General features: G+C 38.5%; 1 protein-coding gene across 13 annotated transcripts in view; it reads left to right on the top strand.

Moving 5' to 3' along the window:
- rapgef6 (Rap guanine nucleotide exchange factor (GEF) 6) overlaps nucleotides 1–18,990 on the top strand; it is a 177,236-nt gene that overhangs the window by 131,592 nt on the left and 26,654 nt on the right. For 8 of the 13 annotated variants that reach the window (XM_056242775.1, XM_056242780.1, XM_056242769.1 and 5 more), the window contains 6 exons: nucleotides 4,136–4,290; nucleotides 5,840–5,854; nucleotides 8,436–8,676; nucleotides 14,638–15,018; nucleotides 15,773–15,984; nucleotides 16,369–16,492. In XM_056242775.1, coding sequence (XP_056098750.1) covers nucleotides 4,136–4,290; nucleotides 5,840–5,854; nucleotides 8,436–8,676; nucleotides 14,638–15,018; nucleotides 15,773–15,984; nucleotides 16,369–16,492 — 1,128 coding nt within the window. The remainder of the gene's footprint in view (nucleotides 1–4,135; nucleotides 4,291–5,839; nucleotides 5,855–8,435; nucleotides 8,677–14,637; nucleotides 15,019–15,772; nucleotides 15,985–16,368; nucleotides 16,493–18,990) is intronic. The other 5 variants (XM_056242782.1, XM_056242771.1, XM_056242778.1 and 2 more) reach the window with 1 other exon arrangement.

Below are 18,990 nucleotides of genomic sequence, written 5' to 3' on the forward strand. Positions count from 1 at the left end.
AATTTTAACATTATTAAAAAACATACTGAGTGACTGAAACAGTCTTTGTCATGAATACACTTCAGTTTGACAATTTCTTTTACTGTAAATTATTTCCAAGATCCGAGGTAAATTATCACAAAGCCCATGATCACTATCCGAGACCATCACTGTTTATATGCTGTCACAGTGCAAACAATACAGGCGTTATGTTGTTCATGCACAGTGTGTGTTTTATCTTATGAAGTTGGGGTGAATGTCAGCGCAGGAAGTGTGTGTGTGAGTGCGAGTGTGTGTGAGGGTCATCTCTGTGCTTGATGCTTGTTCTGCTTGACATCACGTGTCTTCTGTTTTTATGGCTGATCACTTGCACAGGGGACTGTTTGGGTAAGAGACACCAGCTCAACACTCTCTCTCTCTCTCTCATGAAATATGTCATAATGTCATAAAATCGTTTGCGTGAACATTCATGTTGTTTCATCTTCACATAAACCATGCGATTGTGCTCACAGTCCAAACTATCTAACAACACATTTCACTGGCACTTCTTCTCTTTCCTGCGTGTTCATGAAGAGTTGCATCACATCCTAACCAGGCACGACCTTTCCAACAGCCAATCAGAGCAGCTGACAACACTGTCCTGTGGACTACGGCTGTGATTGGCCAGGAAAGCAGATCGCTTGTATCATGTCGTGCCTTGTTAGGTGTTTTCTGTCATCGGTCAAGATCTTCCTCTTGTGTAAATGAACCGTGCCGTGTCAAACAGTGCTGTGTGTGTGTGGAAGTCGTTCTTCTCAATTCCTGTTTCTGTGAAATCACAAGCGCTGTTTGTCACGTGACCTGGACCTGGACAAACACTAGCTGTGTCTCACATACATGCAAAACATGAGAAAAAGACATTTCTTATTTTTGTATGTATGTGGATAAATAAAAAAAACCCTGCTTTGGTAAATCATAATTATGAAAAAAGTCAAATTTATGACACGAATGAAGTCATTATGACATGAAAAATGTAATCAACTTGGCATAATTTTGACTTTTTATGAACGTTAAATTTCGACATAATTTTTACTTAGATATAGTATCGCATAATTATGATTTGGTATGTCATCATTTTATCTCAATATGACTTTTTATCTCATAATTTTGACTTTATCTCATAACTTTGACTTAGTATGCCATAAATATGATTTGGAACGTCAATTGTATCTCATGACTTTTTATCTAATAATTTGGACTATCGTAATAATGGCAGTATTTAATAATTTCGACTCTTATCTCATGATTGTTTTAATTTAATGATTATGACGTAGTATGTCATAATTTTGACTTATCTCATTGCTTTTTATCTCATAATTTCAGCTTTTGCAAATTTCGACTATCTCATAATTCTGACTTGGTATGTCATAATTACAGTTTGCTCCACAAATATTCCTCTTAGTCTTTCATTCAAAATATTCCCAAAAATCGAACCTTTCATTAAAATCAAATAGTTATTCTTATCAAAGAACAATTGTTTTTTTTATTAATAAAAAAAAAAACATTTTCTTCTGAAATGTAAATTATTTCTTTTATTTAATTACTTCTGAAATTATTTACCAAGAATGCCGATATTTTCTGAGCCCACTGTATGATGTAGAATGTCGAACTTTGTACTTTTATCTCATAATTATGATTTACCAAAGCATGATTTTTTTTTTCTCCAATGTGGCGTAAATGGGCTTCCATACCTGTGTATATCTATCGTGACGTGCTTTACTCCAGTGACTGTTGGGGATGTGTTCTCGAGTCAAGATCTCAAGCTCAGCATCTGATCGGCATGAGTTTACCCATGAGCCAGCGCTGAGACGTCACGTGTCCTTCTGCTGTGTTTGCTCATCTCAGGCTTGAGTCTCATTCATGGATTGTGTGTGTGTGTGTGTGTGTGTGTTCACTCTGTATTTGTGCTCGTGTCTGTTTAGAGCGCTTTCACACTGCAGTTCGGTCGCTTTAGACTCATCGCCGCTCGCATCCATTGCAATGCGTCTACAGCTCGACAGCAAAGTCAAAGTTTATTTATAAAGCACTTGTTAAAAACAGCAAGTGTTTATCAAAGTGCTGTACACACATATCACATATCACTGATGCAAACAGTCAACACAACAGAAGAAAACAACAAGACACAATACAAAAAAAAAAGCAACTCTCACATAGCGTCAAATGCCAGACTATAAAAATATGTTTTTAGGCTAGATTTAAAAACAGCAAGTGTTTGAGCCTGTGTAATGTAGAGAGAGGCTTCGGTGCCGCCACTGCAAATGCTCTTCAGCTTTACCCGTGGGACAGCTAAAAGCAATAAGTGCTCTTAGCGGAGCATACAGCTTGATCAGGTCAGAAAGATATTTAGGTGCCAAACCATCAAGAGATTTAAAAACAAACACCAAAATCTTAAAATGAATCCTGAAATGGACAGGTAACCGGTGAAGAGCGGCGAGAACAGGGGTAATGTCAACAGGCGAGCTGCTGCGTTCTGGACCATCAGAGAGGCCTGACTGATGCCTATATAGAGGCCTTTACAATAATCCAGACGAGTTGATATAAAAATATTTCAAGTCTTTGAAAGTCTTTAAAGGACAGGAAAGATTTCACCTTGGTGAGTTGTCTCAATTGGAAAAAAACTAGATTTAACTACCGAGTTAATCAGTTTAAAATCACACTCTATAAAAACATCTACATTGTTGACATAGGGCTTCACAAGTGGATTCAATTCACCAAGGTCCAAATCTGCTGACTCATAAGTGTCTCCCGGCGTAAACAGCATAACTTGTGTTTTATTTTCATTAAAACTAAGGAAATTTAGTGCTATCCAGGCCTTAATATCCTCAAGACAGTGCAATAGAGTATCTTTTCGTTTCAAAGGCAGATCAATTTGCGTATCGTCTGCATAACAATCAAAAGAAATACCAAATTTCCTAAAAATATATGTCCTAAAGGGAGCATATATAGGGAGAACAAAATAGGCCCCACAATAGAGCCCTGGGGGACCCCACGCGTGAAAGAAGCCGTCGAGGAGACAAAGTCTCCAAAACAAACTGAGAAAGTTCTTTCAGACGAATAAGATCTAAACCATGGCGAAACCCTAACCCAGCAAAACATGATCAGGTCAAAGTGTCGGAATCATTAATTATTAATAGTTACCGTATTTTCCACACTATAAGGCGCACTTAAAAGCCTTTCATTTTCTCAAAAAACGAGTGCGCCTTTTAATCCGGAGCGCCTTATATATGCATCAATTGGTTTATTAAATTCGCCCGCGAACTCGCGCTCGTGTCCATCTTATGCCACACGGCCAGTTCAACCTCGTATAAGGTTATGTGTGTAATGGTGTGTTCACTCCGAACGCGAATTTAATTATTTGCGCGAGTAGATTACATACAAAGTCAATGCAAAGACGCGAATAGACACATCATTCACGCCGGGCGTTGCGAATGACGCGAATTGGGCGACGCGTTTGCCGCGAACGTCTTCCGCGCAAGTTGAAAAATTTGAACTCGAGCGAATGTTCAAGCGTCTAACTAGACGCGTATTTGACGCTCTATTCGCGTTCGGTGTGAACACACCATTACGAACAGACACACTGTCCCCGGCGCTGCTCGCGCGACACAGAATGCTCATAAAGCGCTCGCCGTTCACAGTAACCGGGTCGTCTCATTCAAAACATCCAGCTGTTGCTGTCAGCGAGCCGCCGCACATGAATACTCATGAGTCAGGCTGCGAATGTAAGTTACGTGCCCGCCCCAGCGCGCTCACGCTTGCTAATAAACGCCTCGCCTCCGGCGCCGCGCACTCGCTACATTCCCTTTAGCACATCTAGTGGATGCATAACGCAAACCCAGTCAAACGTTTGACTGCAGTATCTTATGCGCCTTATAATCCGGTGCGCCCTATATATGAAAAATGTTCTAAAATAGATCATTCATTGAAGGTGCGCCTTATAATCCGGTGCGCCTTATAGTGCGGACAATGCGGTATTCTTTTAGCAAAATCACATTCGGTTTGTCTCCTTCCAGTTCAGTCAAATCAAGTGTGAAAACGGCCTAAATGTCCACGTCTTCCATCTGTGTGTGTGTGTGTGTGTGTGGAGCCGGCTGTAATCCCTCTTGCTCTGTGTGTGCAGTGACGGTGGCTTGTCCCAGTCTCAGGATGACAGTATGGTGGGCACGAAGCAGTGCCGGCACAGCGTGGCCATCATGCCGATCCCAGGCAGCCTCTCGTCCAGCAGCCCGGACCTGCTCCAGCCCGCCAGCGCACTCGACTTCACCAACCCCGCAGGTAACACACACACACACACACTGAGCCAATGACCACACACACACGCCGTCAGACATCATGTGCATTCCCTCCTGTCATCAGAGGGAGAGCATTGACGGACCGAGTGGCAGAAGAATAGAAAATGAACGAGAAAATAACAATTCTGCAACAATAATACAGGTGAAACTCGAAAAATTTGAATATCGTGCAAAAGTTCATTTATTTCAGTAATTCAACTTAAAAAGTGAAACTAATATATTATATAGACTCATTACATACAAAGTGAGATATTTCAAGCCTTTATTTGTTATAATTTTGATGATTATGTCTTACAGCTTATGAAAACCTTTTCACAATATTCTAATTTTGAATTTGGGGTTTTCATAAGAGTTGGGTCTTTCCGACAGCTTGCTAAAAGTATTATTACTATGTATTTAACACTATTTAGAACTGTTTTGGAAATAGATTTTTAATGATAGCTGACCTTTATATTTTTGTCCAATTTTTAAATACAATTTTTTTCAAAATTTTTTTGCCTCCAAAGTTTGTAGTTTATGATTCTCCTTGTAGCTGGTTGGATTGGTTTATGGATTTTTTTGGAATTTTTATGGGAGAAATGAATGGAAAAAAATCTTTCCGGAAACCAACGCCGCTGAAAAGGTGGGCGGGCACTAATGCAAAATGGGGGAATGTAGATAATAAAAGAGCCAATCACCGATTGGTAAAATCATTACGGCACTGCAGCTGTTTTATGTGACAGATTTATTTCTGGGTTGAATATATTATTTAAATGTGAGTGTGGCGAGCAGTTTCTGAGATTTCAGGATTTCCCCATTGAAGTAAACCGGAACTGAGTGACTGGAGTTAACAGGGAAACTGCGAAAACGCCAGTAAAACGAACGATTATCAGTTTAAACTAAAGCTTGGACTCGATTATATAGTGTTCCTTACAACTTACTAAAGATCCAGTGATCGTGGATATCGACATGCAGCAGGAATCGTGTTTCCGCACATTTATATGACGCCGGGGAAATACATCAAGCAAATTTGCCCCTGAACACTTTATATAAATACAATATAGGTCTAAATCCATGTGATCACTCATATCAATGTTATTTATATCGTTATAAAAACGTTAATATAAATTTTAACTGTAATAACATTAATTTGTTTTAAATTATTTCTGTCCGTTCACATCCGTTTAAAGTGTATGATATCCGTTTTATGCACTCTTTTTAAAGGTATACTGAATAGAGGGTTTCTTCTGTGTACGAGTGAAGCTGAAGCGGTTTATTTCTCCTCATTTCAAGCTCAGAAAACGTTCTACATTTAGATAGATGTAGTTAGACTATATGAGGATGTTCAGAAGGATTCCAGTAAATGTTTCCTTTCTGAAACCTCAGCTCTGGGTTGTGTGAAGCGAAAGCACACGGCTGGTTTCAGGAGGATCTGGAGATGTTTATAATGAGGAGGACATCTTTACATTAGATGTGATGTCTCCACTGGTGTCATGTGTTATCTCTCTCTCTCTGTCTGTCTTTGCTTTCTGTGTGTTTCTTGGCTCCACCAGTGGCTGGTTTCTACTGTAAGTACACTGTACACGTCATGCACTCTTTTCCTCTTCACTCGTGTAACTCCTGTATGCTGTTTTGAACTTCATTGCATGTGGTCAGTGTTGGGAGTAACTCATTACAAGTAACTTGAGTTAAAGGGGCGGTTGATTATGATTTCACTTTTCTAGCTGTAGTTTGTGTGTAATGTTGCTGTTTGAGCTCAAAGCAAAGGGAGAGATTTGCTTTTACAGAAATTGTTTTTTAAGAACTACAACAAACGGCTGGTAGAACTACATGAGCTTCCTCCTGGGTTAGTGACATCACAAACCCTAACATTTACATAAACCCCGCCCCCCCAGAACACGATTCATAGATTATCATGACAGAATATGCTAATCAATGACTAGAAGATAACTACACATAAGATACATAAATTCATCAATTAAACGTTCAGAAACGTCCTGTTGCTTCTACATGTCGTCACTTCTTCTTGAGTCTCTCCATATTTGTCTGACTCCGGTTTGAACATAAACATTGAAAGGTTCAGTGCATGTGTGTGTGAGGTAAAAGGACACCAGCTCTTGAAGCTCCGCCCCCTGTGCCGAGAGCAGCAGCTCATTTGCATTTAAAGGGACACACACACACACAAAAATGGCGCGTTTTTGCTCACCCTCAAAAAGTGACAATTTTAACATGCTATATAAAATATCTGTGGGGTATTTTGAGCTAAAACTTCACACACACACACACACTCTGGGGACATCAGAGACTTATTTTACATCTTTATACCATTATACCACCCCTTTAAGTAATCCGATTACTTTTTTCAAGGAACTTTCAAATTTACAGCAAAATATTTGAGTTACTTTTTCAAATAAGTAACGCAAGTTACGTTTTCACATTTATTGACTGACAGCTCTCCTGTCCTCATGTTGAGGAAAACTGTAAGTGTGTGTGAACATGATGGTTATTGTAGTTCTAGACTAAATGTGAGTATGCATTGACTAATCTCACTTGCACAAAAAAAGATTCAGTATTTTTCAAACTGAATAGAATCAGTGAAATGCAAAATCTGAATAATACGCAAACCTCCAATAATTAAATATGTTAAATAAAACAAATATTTGTATGCATTTAATCTCACTTTATTGACCAATGTACTTGCTGCTGATCTTCGATGATTCAATTAAACCATAAGCAAAAAAACTTTCTATTTTGTGTTTGTATTGGTGAAGTGTTGAACTTTCTTCTCCTGCATCCTATTCTTCTGTGTTCCAGAAAGGCAGGTTTGTGAGCGGCGCCCTCTACTGGACACGTGTGAATTAGCATTTCCTTCAGCCTTATTATTTAAATTTTGGTTTATATTGGCCCAAAAATATAACTTTTTTGTTATAAAAAAACAAACAAGCCCAGCCCAGGTTAGAAAAAGTAACACCAAAGTAATATAACTAAGTAACGCAATTAGTTACTTTTTAAGGGAGTAACGCAATATTGTAATGCATTACTTTTCAAAGTATCTTTCCCCCAACACTGCATGTGGTTATGAGTTCGTGGCATGAAATGATTTACACTCGACAAAAAAGCATGTGAAAACGCCGTCATTAATGTGGATTGTGTTCCACACCCATTGGACTTTCGTTCTTCTTTGAAACACAAGTGAAGATGTTAATGAAACCTGAAAGAGATTTCTGTCATTTGAATCATCTGGATGATGGAATAGTGGGTAACACTTTACTTGAAGGGGTGTGCATAAGACTGACATGACACCTTCATAATCATGACATGACACATGTTTTGAAGGAGGTTTTATGCATGTTTATGGCAACTGTCATTAAGTGTCATTCGCTCAATTATGACATTTTTAATGCAAATATGACATTGTTTGAGATGTCTTTGTTATGACACCTTGACATAAACCAATACATCATAACCTGTCAGTGTCTTTGCCATGACAACTTGACATTACGAAGACAACACAACCTGTCATAAATATGTCATAAACATGACTTAGCAGATTAATTATCAAACTTAAGAAAGCACTTAGCTTTATGGGTTAACATTACATTATACTGTCAGGTGGTTGGTGTTGACATTGGCTGTCGTGAGGCATTATAACTGTGTCATGAATATTTTTCTTGACCTCGACTACAGTGGTACAAATTGAACTTGTCATTAAAATGTTATAATGGCGTCATGACAGCCAATGTCAAAACCAACCACATGACAGTTTAATGTAATGTTAACCCATAAAGCTAAGTGCTTTCTTAAGTTTAATAATTAATCTGCTATGTCATGTTTATGACATATTTATGACAATTTATGTTGTCTTGGTAATGTCAAGTTGTCATTACCAAGACACTGACAGGTTATGATGTATTGGTTTATGTCAAGTTGTCATAAGAAATGAGACATTCATGACATGTGTCCTGTCATGATTATGAAGGTGTCATGTCAGTCTTATGCACACCCCTTCAAGTAAAGTGTTACCGAATAGGGTTTGAGCCATTGCCTTGTTTTCCAAATCTGAGCCAAACATCTCACCATTGACCTTTATTTCGAATGGTTTCACCGGTTGTGTGTTTAACTGCATCTCCTTCCTCTTGCGGGTTACAGACATTCCCGATCAGGTGATCCGCGTGTTCAAGGCGGACCAGCAGAGCTGCTATATCATCATCAGTAAAGACACCACAGCCAAAGACGTCGTCTCGCATGTAGTGAGCGAGTTCGGCCTCATCGCAGCTTCGGAGACCTACTCGCTGTGTGAGGTCTCTGTTAGTCCTGAAGGGGTCATTAAACAGCGCCGACTGCCGGACCAGCTCTCAAAACTAGCAGACCGCATCCAACTCAACGGCAGGTAAGAGCAGAACCAACATCATTAAAGCGATAGTTCACCCAAAAATTTAAATTAGCCCATGATTTACTCACCCTCAAGTCATCCAAGGTGTATATGACTTTCTTTATTCAGACGAATACAATCAGTTATGTTAAAAAATGTCCTGGCTCTTCTTAGATTTAATGGTAGTGAATGGTTGTTTCTGTTTTGAAGTCCATAAAAGTGCATCTATCCATCATAAAAGTGCATCTGTCCATCATAAAAGTGCATCTATCCATCATAAAAGTGCATCTGTCCATCATAAAAGTGCATCTATCCATCATAAAAGTGCATCTGTCCATCATAAAAGTGCATCTATCCATCATAAAAGTGCATCTGTCCATCATAAAAGTGCATCTGTCCATCATAAAAGTGCATCTATCCATCATAAAAGTGCATCAATTTATCATAAAAGTGCATCTGTCCATCATTAAAGTGCATCTATCCATCATAAAAGTGCATCTATCCATCATAAAAGTGCATCTATCCATCATAAAAGTGCATCTGTCCAAGTGCATCTATCCATGATAAAAGTGCATCTATCCATGATAAAAGTGCATCTATCCATCATAAAAGTGCATCTATCCATCATAAAAGTGCATCTGTCCATCATAAAAGTGCATATATCCATCATAAAAGTGCATCTGTCCACCATAATGTGCATATATCCATCATAAAAGTGCATCTGTCCACCACAAAAGTGCATCTATCCATCATAAAAGTGCATCTATCCATCATAAAAGTGCATCTATCCATCATAAAAGTGCATCTATCCATCATAAAAGTGCATCTATCCAACATTAAAGTGCATCTATCCATGATAAAAGTGCATCTATCCATGATAAAAGTGCATCTATCCATCATAAAAGTGCATCTATCCATGATAAAAGTGTATCTATCCATCATAAAAGTGCATCTATCCATCATAAAAGTGCATCTATCCATCATAAAAGTGCATCTATCCATGATAAAAGTGCATCGTGCATCTATCCATCATAAAAGTGCATCTATCCATGATAAAAGTGCATCTATCCATGATAAAAGTGCATCTATACATCATAAAAGTGCATCTGTCCATCATTAAAGTGCATCTATCCATCATAAAAGTGCATCTATCCATCATAAAAGTGCATCTATCCATCATAAAAGTGCATCTGTCCAAGTGCATCTATCCATGATAAAAGTGCATCTATCCATGATAAAAGTGCATCTATCCATCATAAAAGTGCATCTATCCATCATAAAAGTGCATCTGTCCATCATAAAAGTGCATATATCCATCATAAAAGTGCATCTGTCCACCATAATGTGCATATATCCATCATAAAAGTGCATCTGTCCACCACAAAAGTGCATCTATCCATCATAAAAGTGCATCTATCCATCATAAAAGTGCATCTATCCATCATAAAAGTGCATCTATCCATCATAAAAGTGCATCTGTCCACCATAATGTGCATCTATCCATCATAAAAGTGCATCTATCCATCATAAAAGTGCATCTATCCAACATTAAAGTGCATCTATCCATGATAAAAGTGCATCTATCCATGATAAAAGTGCATCTATCCATGATAAAAGTGCATCTATCCATCATAAAAGTGCATCTATCCATGATAAAAGTGTATCTATCCATCATAAAAGTGCATCTATCCATCATAAAAGTGCATCTATCCATCATAAAAGTGCATCTATCCATGATAAAAGTGCATCGTGCATCTATCCATCATAAAAGTGCATCTATCCATGATAAAAGTGCATCTATCCATCATAAAAGTGCATCTATCCATCATAAAAGTGCATCTGTCCATCATAAAAGTGCATCTATCCATCATAAAAGTGCATCTATCCATGATAAAAGTGCATCTATCCATCATAAAAGTGCATCTATCCATCATAAAAGTGCATCTGTCCATCATAAAAGTGCATCTGTCCATGATAAAAGTGCATCTATCCATCATAAAAGTGCATCTATCCATCATAAAAGTGCATCTGTCCATCATAAAAGTGCATCTGTCCATGATAAAAGTGCATCTATCCATCATAAAAGTGCATCTATCCATCATAAAAGTGCATCTGTCCATCATAAAAGTGCATCTATCCATCATAAAAGTGCATCTATCCATCATAAAAGTGCATCTGTCCATCATAAAAGTGCATCTATCCATCATAAAAGTGCATCTATCCATCATAAAAGTGCATCTATCCATCATAAAAGTGCATCTGTCCATCATAAAAGTGCATCTATCCATCATAAAAGTGCATCTATCCATCATAAAAGTGCATCTATCCATCATAAAAGTGCATCTGTCCATCATAAAAGTGCATCTATCCATCATAAAAGTGCATCTATCCATCATAAAAGTGCATCTATCCATCATAAAAGTGCATCTATCCATCATAAAAGTGCATCTGTCCATCATAAAAGTGCATCTGTCCATCATAAAAGTGCATCTATCCATCATAAAAGTGCATCTATCCATGATAAAAGTGCATCTATCCATGATAAAAGTGTATCTATCCATCATAAAAGTGCATCTATCCATCATAAAAGTGCATCTATCCATCATAAAAGTGCATCTGTCCATCATAAAAGTGCATCTGTCCATGATAAAAGTGCATCTATCCATCATAAAAGTGCATCTATCCATCATAAAAGTGCATCTATCCATGATAAAAGTGCATCTATCCATCATAAAAGTGTATCTATCCATCATAAAAGTGCATCTATCCATGATAAAAGTGTATCTATCCATCATAAAAGTGCATCTATCCATCATAAAAGTGCATCTATCCATCATAAAAGTGCATCTGTCCATCATAAAAGTGCATCTGTCCATGATAAAAGTGCATCTATCCATCATAAAAGTGCATCTGTCCATCATAAAAGTGCATCTGTCCATCATAAAAGTGCATCTATCCATCATTAAAGGTGCCCTGTGTAAAAATATAGGTAAAATTATCCAAAAAATGAGCTACACGCATCAAAAGAATGAGAAGAAATAAGTGCAATGATGTCATTAAAAAATTGACAAGTTATAGTGCTGCTGAGATATAAACCTAAATAAGCATGCTAAATTACTAGCGCCGGCCCGACTGGTGTCATAATACCAGTTTCGGCCATGGGAGGCGGTATGCGGGCAACATACATAACCACCAGCCAAACTGCAGTACACGAATAACTCGCACGGCTTGTGGGCGTACTTGAACTTGAACCTGTCAATAGCGTCTATATGAGACCGGCCTTTATAATTTAGTGTTGAGATGTTGTTCGTTGAGTCTCTAATCTCTAAAAATCTCCAAATGAACTGCGGTCTTACTATCGTGTCAATTGATTTGATTAATATGCGCGAGGGAGAGAGAGAGCAGGAGGACTGCGCTCGTGTTGTTTGAAGACGTGAGAGTGCGCGCGCGCGGCCGGGGCTCTCTCTCTCTCTCTGCTCGTTATGCGCCCTGTCAAGCGCAGCAGTCATTATATTCTACATCACTCACCGATCAAAATAGGCTTTGGCGGGACAAAGCGGACGATTTGACGGTTTTAGAAGATTAACAACCCGAAACTAAAAAACAGACTAGAGTAGGCCAACTTTCTGGAGGTGTACTGCCCCCATCTGGTATGGAATATGTGGAGTATGAATTTATTTTTTGGCAGACATTCCACATGGCACCTTTAAAGTGCATCTATCCATCATAAAAGTGCATCTATCCATCATAAAAGTGCATCTATCCATCATAAAAGTGCATCTATCCATCATAAAAGTGCATCTGTCCATCATAAAAGTGCATCTGTCCATCATAAAAGTGCATCTGTCCATCATAAAAGTGCATCTGTCCATCATAAAAGTGCATCTGTCCATCATAAAAGTGCATCTATCCATCATTAAAGGTGCCCTGTGTAAAAATATAGGTAAAATTATCCAAAAAATGAGCTACACGCATCAAAAGAATGAGAAGAAATAAGTGCAATGATGTCATTAAAAAATTGACAAGTTATAGTGCTGCTGAGATATAAACCTAAATAAGCATGCTAAATTACTAGCGCCGGCCCGACTGGTGTCATAATACCAGTTTCGGCCATGGGAGGCGGTATGCGGGCAACATACATAACCACCAGCCAAACTGCAGTACACGAATAACTCGCACGGCTTGTGGGCGTACTTGAACTTGAACCTGTCAATAGCGTCTATATGAGACCGGCCTTTATAATTTAGTGTTGAGATGTTGTTCGTTGAGTCTCTAATCTCTAAAAATCTCCAAATGAACTGCGGTCTTACTATCGTGTCAATTGATTTGATTAATATGCGCGAGGGAGAGAGAGAGCAGGAGGACTGCGCTCGTGTTGTTTGAAGACGTGAGAGTGCGCGCGCGCGGCCGGGGCTCTCTCTCTCTCTCTGCTCGTTATGCGCCCTGTCAAGCGCAGCAGTCATTATATTCTACATCACTCACCGATCAAAATAGGCTTTGGCGGGACAAAGCGGACGATTTGACGGTTTTAGAAGATTAACAACCCGAAACTAAAAAACAGACTAGAGTAGGCCAACTTTCTGGAGGTGTACTGCCCCCATCTGGTATGGAATATGTGGAGTATGAATTTATTTTTTGGCAGACATTCCACATGGCACCTTTAAAGTGCATCTATCCATCATAAAAGTGCATCTATCCATCATAAAAGTGCATCTATCCATCATAAAAGTGCATCTATCCATCATAAAAGTGCATCTGTCCATCATAAAAGTGCATCTGTCCATCATAAAAGTGCATCTGTCCATCATAAAAGTGCATCTATCCATCATAAAAGTGCATCTATCCATCATAAAAGTGCATCTATCCATCATAAAAGTGCATCTGTCCATCATAAAAGTGCATCTGTCCATCATAAAAGTGCATCTGTCCATCATAAAAGTGCATCTATCCATCATAAAAGTGCATCTATCCATCATAAAAGTGCATCTATCCATCATAAAAGTGCATCTGTCCATCATAAAAGTGCATCTGTCCATCATAAAAGTGCATCTATCCATCATAAAAGTGCATCTATCCATCATAAAAGTGCATCTATCCATCATAAAAGTGCATCTGTCCATCATAAAAGTGCATCTGTCCATCATAAAAGTGCATCTGTCCATCATAAAAGTGCATCTATCCATCATAAAAGTGCATCTATCCATCATAAAAGTGCATCTATCCATCATAAAAGTGCATCTATCCATCATAAAAGTGCATCTATCCATCATAAAAGTGCATCTATCCATCATAAAAGTGCATCTGTCCATCATAAAAGTGCATCTGTCCATCATAAAAGTGCATCTATCCATCATAAAAGTGCATCTATCCATCATAAAAGTGCATCTGTCCATCATAAAAGTGCATCTATCCATCATAAAAGTGCATCTATCCATCATAAAAGTGCATCTGTCCATCATAAAAGTGCATCTGTCCATCATAAAAGTGCATCTGTCCATCATAAAAGTGCATCTGTCCATCATAAAAGTGCATCTGTCCATCATAAAAGTGCATCTATCCATCATAAAAGTGCATCTATCCATCATAAAAGTGCATCTATCCATCATAAAAGTGCATCTATCCATCATAAAAGTGCATCTATCCATCATAAAAGTGCATCTATCCATCATAAAAGTGCATCTGTCCATCATAAAAGTGCATCTGTCCATCATAAAAGTGCATCTATCCATCATAAAAGTGCATCTATCCATCATAAAAGTGCATCTGTCCATCATAAAAGTGCATCTATCCATCATAAAAGTGCATCTATCCATCATAAAAGTGCATCTGTCCATCATAAAAGTGCAGGGTTAATAAAGGCCTGAAGCGAAGCCATGCATTGATAAATTTGTTCTAGACCTCTTAGAGTATTACCAAGCACATGAGGGTATCGTCACACCCCTACTATCCAGTAATCCCGTGATTGGTGTGTTTGCCCAGGTACTACCTGAAGAACAACATGGAGACGGAGACGCTGTGCTCGGATGAAGACGCCCAGGACCTCCTGCGGGAGAGTCAGATCGGGCTGCTTCAGCTCAGCACCGTGGAGGTGGCGGCTCAGCTCTCCATGAGGGACTTCGGCCTGTTCAGGAACATCGAGTCCACCGAGTACGTGGACGACCTGTTCAAGCTGGACCCGGGCGGTGGCCAACATCTGAAGCAGTTCGAAGACATCATCAACCAGGAGACGTTCTGGGTGGCCACTGAGATCCTCCGCGAGGCCAACGCGCTCAAGCGCATGAAGACCATCAAGCACTTCATCAAGATCGCCCTGCACTGCCGCGAGTGCAAGAACTTCAACTCCATGTTTGCCATCATCAGGTGAGTCCGCCTTTCGCTCGGGCTGTCAGCTCTCGAGCTGAGTTTCTCAATGATTATAAGAAATTAAGGTCCCACTTTATATTAAAGGTGCAGTGTGTGAGTTTTAGTCTCCCTTCTACTTCCCTTACTACTTCTGAATAGGATGCCTACTTCATAAATTGTATGAAAATTGTGGAAATAATGGTTCAGATCACTCAAACACATATGGAGATGGCGGCGCCCTGATATGGGCAGTAATGGAGTCTGGTTGTGCCCTAGTGGAAGCGTTCTGTGTTCTGCGCACACACACACACACACTCTCACTGAAAGCTCATCTTTTGAGATATCAACCTAAAATTTGAAACACAACTTGTTCAGAGTTTTGCCTTTGATGTTCTTGCATTTATAGAGCCCACCAGGTTTTGAAAAAATATATTTTATGTAAAATATGAAAAATTAAATGTTTACATTTTCATAAACTCAAACTTCTATAACTTTTTTTTCTGTTTCACTTTCAACTTCTACAAAAATCTGCCAAATGTCTTCTCTTAAACTAGACCAATCTTACATCTATATTCCCAAGCATTCTTGAATTACAACCATTTAAGTTCGGATTGTGCATTTTCATGTCTATTCAAAAAAAGGGGGCGCGACACTGAAGAGGTCAAAGATCGTGCATGTTCTGCACTCGGCGTGTGAGTGTGTGTTGTGAGCGTGTGTGAGTGTACGAGCAGGGCGGCGGATGCTCATGCGCTGTGTCTTCTGTGCTCTTCAGTGGTCTTAATCTGGCGTCAGTGGCTCGGTTGAGGAGCACGTGGGAGAAACTGCCCAGCAAGTACGAGAAGCTGTTCCGCGATCTGCAGGACATCTTCGACCCGTCACGAAACATGGCCAAATATCGCAACATCCTGAGCAGCCAGAGCGTGCAGCCTCCCATCATCCCCCTGTTCCCTGTGGTCAAGAAGGACCTCACGTTCCTGCACGAAGGTCAGCGGGTCAAGGTCACACACACGCCTGTTAGCATTAGACACGAGTCGGGTCCTTAAACTGGCCTCTTCTCTTATCTTGCTCCGGGAGCGACTCGAATGATGATGGCCTGGACAATTTGATTGAAAAATGTATTTATATATCATCATATTATCATCAATAAATCCAATTTGTTTCATTCTCACACATCTTGTTTTGACTCTTGTCATTTTAACTTGTTCCACATTTTAACCATGTTCATTATTTTTAAGCAAATACATGTAATTGATTTGTACTGATTTATGACATTTATTTTGAAATTATGATTATTATTTAAATAGCCTGTAAACATTAGTAGTGGGTTTCACATGTCAGGGTCTTGAACTGTCCAATTGTCTTGCTCAGGGAACGATTCGAGTGTTGATGGCCTGGTCAATTTCGAAAAGTTGCGAATGATCGCCAAGGAGATCCGAAACGTTGTGCGCATGACATCAGCCAACATGGACCCGGCACTCATGTTCAGACAGAGGTGAATACACACACACACACACACACACACACACACACACACACACACACACACTAAACGTCCACTGAAAATCAAAACTGATTCCTGCACTTATTGTGAAAAAGAAAATGTATTCAGACATCAACATTTCTCACATTATCACAGTTTATTCGCTATAGTTTAGAAAATGGTAATAAAGTATGAGCAGAACTCAGTGGATATTTCACTGGTTTTGTCCGTCCTTCTGTTAGACTCTCACACATGAATTATGTTGAATATCTCTCAGCTGTTAAATTTAACTACACAATTAGATAATACCAGTTTAGCTCAACCAGTGACCAAGCAATGCTTCATGTTGTTCAGTGTGTGTGTAAAAAGAGCATTAGCAGTTACAGAAAACACACTTCAGCAAAACAGGCTGAAGAACCGACTTAGTGTTTACAAATCGAACATGCAAAGACTAAGTCGAACGGCGTTTAAAAAAAAAAAAAAAAATTTAATATAAGGTAAAACAACGATGTCGGACGATTTTGAAGTTGGAGGAGAAAATGAGATTAAGTTGTTCGCCCTATTCTACATTTATAAACCAGAACACGCGTGACCTTTCAACCTGATCGCATCACAGCTAGTGCAAGACCAGCATCTGTGGTTAAAAAGTATATAAATGTTACATTTTTTATCAAATGAGCGATGGATTGTCTAGATAAGACTCTCTAGATAAGGCATTTCTTAGTGGTTTAGAATCCAGTATAATTATTTAGTCTTTTATGAGTTTAATGAAGAACTCTGTCTCGTCTTCTGTCCAAACACAGCTCTCCATTTACGTCAGGTGACTGTAAATGTGCAAAAACTGTTTCCAATGCAGTTTTGCGAAATATTCCCTTTTCGAACCGCCTGAAAAACCACCTCATGCGAACTTTATATATATTTTATATGGGAGTTTTTGCGATGTGAAATGTTTCCATTGGGTGTATTTTCAATCTGTGCAATTTTTAAGTGTAATGGAAACGCGGCTAGTGATAGTTTTATTTCGAAATTTGTTTATTTAAAAACTATCGGTATGGATTTTTACCGATAACCGATTATTCCAGCAATCGGTTACTGATGCCGATTAAACGTCTGATGAATGGGTGGAGCTCTATCAGTATGGAAGCTTGTTTCCGCCACTGAATAAAATAAATAAATAATAATTGCGATGTTTTATCTCGCAATTCTGACTTTATATCTCGCAATTCTGACTTTATAACCTGCAATTGCGACTTTATATCAATCAATTCTGACTTTATATCTCGCAATTCTGACTTTATAACACGCAATTGCGACTTTATATCAATCAATTCTGACTTTATATCTCGCAATTCTGACTTTATAACACGCAATTGCGACTTTATTTTTTACGCAATTCTGACTTTATAACCTGCAATTGCGACTTTATATCAATCAATTCTGACTTTATATCTCCCAATTCTGACTTTATAACACGCAATTGCAACTTTATATCACGCAATTCTGACTTTATATCTCGCAATTCTGACTTTATAACACGCAATTGCAACTTTATATCACGCAATTCTGACTTTATATCTCGCAATTCTGACTTTATAACACGCAATTGCGACTTTATTTCACGCAATTCTGATTTTATAACCTGCAATTGCGACTTTATATCAATCAATTCTGACTTTATATCTCGCAATTCTGACTTTATAACCTGCAATTGCGACTTTATATCAATCAATTCTGACTTTATATATCGCAATTGCGACTTTATTTTTTACGCAATTCTGACTTAATAACCTGCAATTGCGACTTTATATCAATCAATTCTGACTTTATAACACGCAATTGCGACTTTTTATCTCACAATTGCGAGTTTACATCTCGCAATTCTGACTTTATAACCTGCAATTGCGACTTTATATCAATCAATTCTGACTATATATCTCGCAATTCTGACTTTATAACCTGCATTTGCGACTTTATATCAATCAATTCTGACTTTATAACACGCAATTGCGACTTTATTTTTTACGCAATTCTGACTTTATAACCTGCAATTGCGACTTTATATCAATCAATTCTGACTTTATATCTCGCAATTCTGACTTTATAACACGCAATTGCAACTTTATATCAATCAATTCTGACTTTATATCTCGCAATTCTGACTTTATAACACGCAATTGCGACTTTATTTTTTACGCAATTCTGACTTTATAACCTGCAATTGCGACTTTATATCAATCAATTCTGACTTTATATCTCGCAATTCTGACTTTATAACACGCAATTGCAACTTTATATCACGCAATTCTGACTTTATATCTCGCAATTCTGACTTTATAACACGCAATTGCAACTTTATATCACGCAATTCTGACTTTATATCTCGCAATTCTGACTTTATAACACGCAATTGCGACTTTATTTCACGCAATTCTGATTTTATAACCTGCAATTGCGACTTTATATCAATCAATTCTGACTTTATATCTCGCAATTCTGACTTTATAACACGT

This window comes from Rhinichthys klamathensis, unplaced genomic scaffold (genome assembly GCF_029890125.1).
Source record: "Rhinichthys klamathensis goyatoka isolate OS25496 unplaced genomic scaffold, OSU_Roscu_1.1 h1tg000750l_1, whole genome shotgun sequence".
In the NCBI taxonomy this organism is placed as follows: domain Eukaryota; kingdom Metazoa; phylum Chordata; class Actinopteri; order Cypriniformes; family Leuciscidae; genus Rhinichthys; species Rhinichthys klamathensis.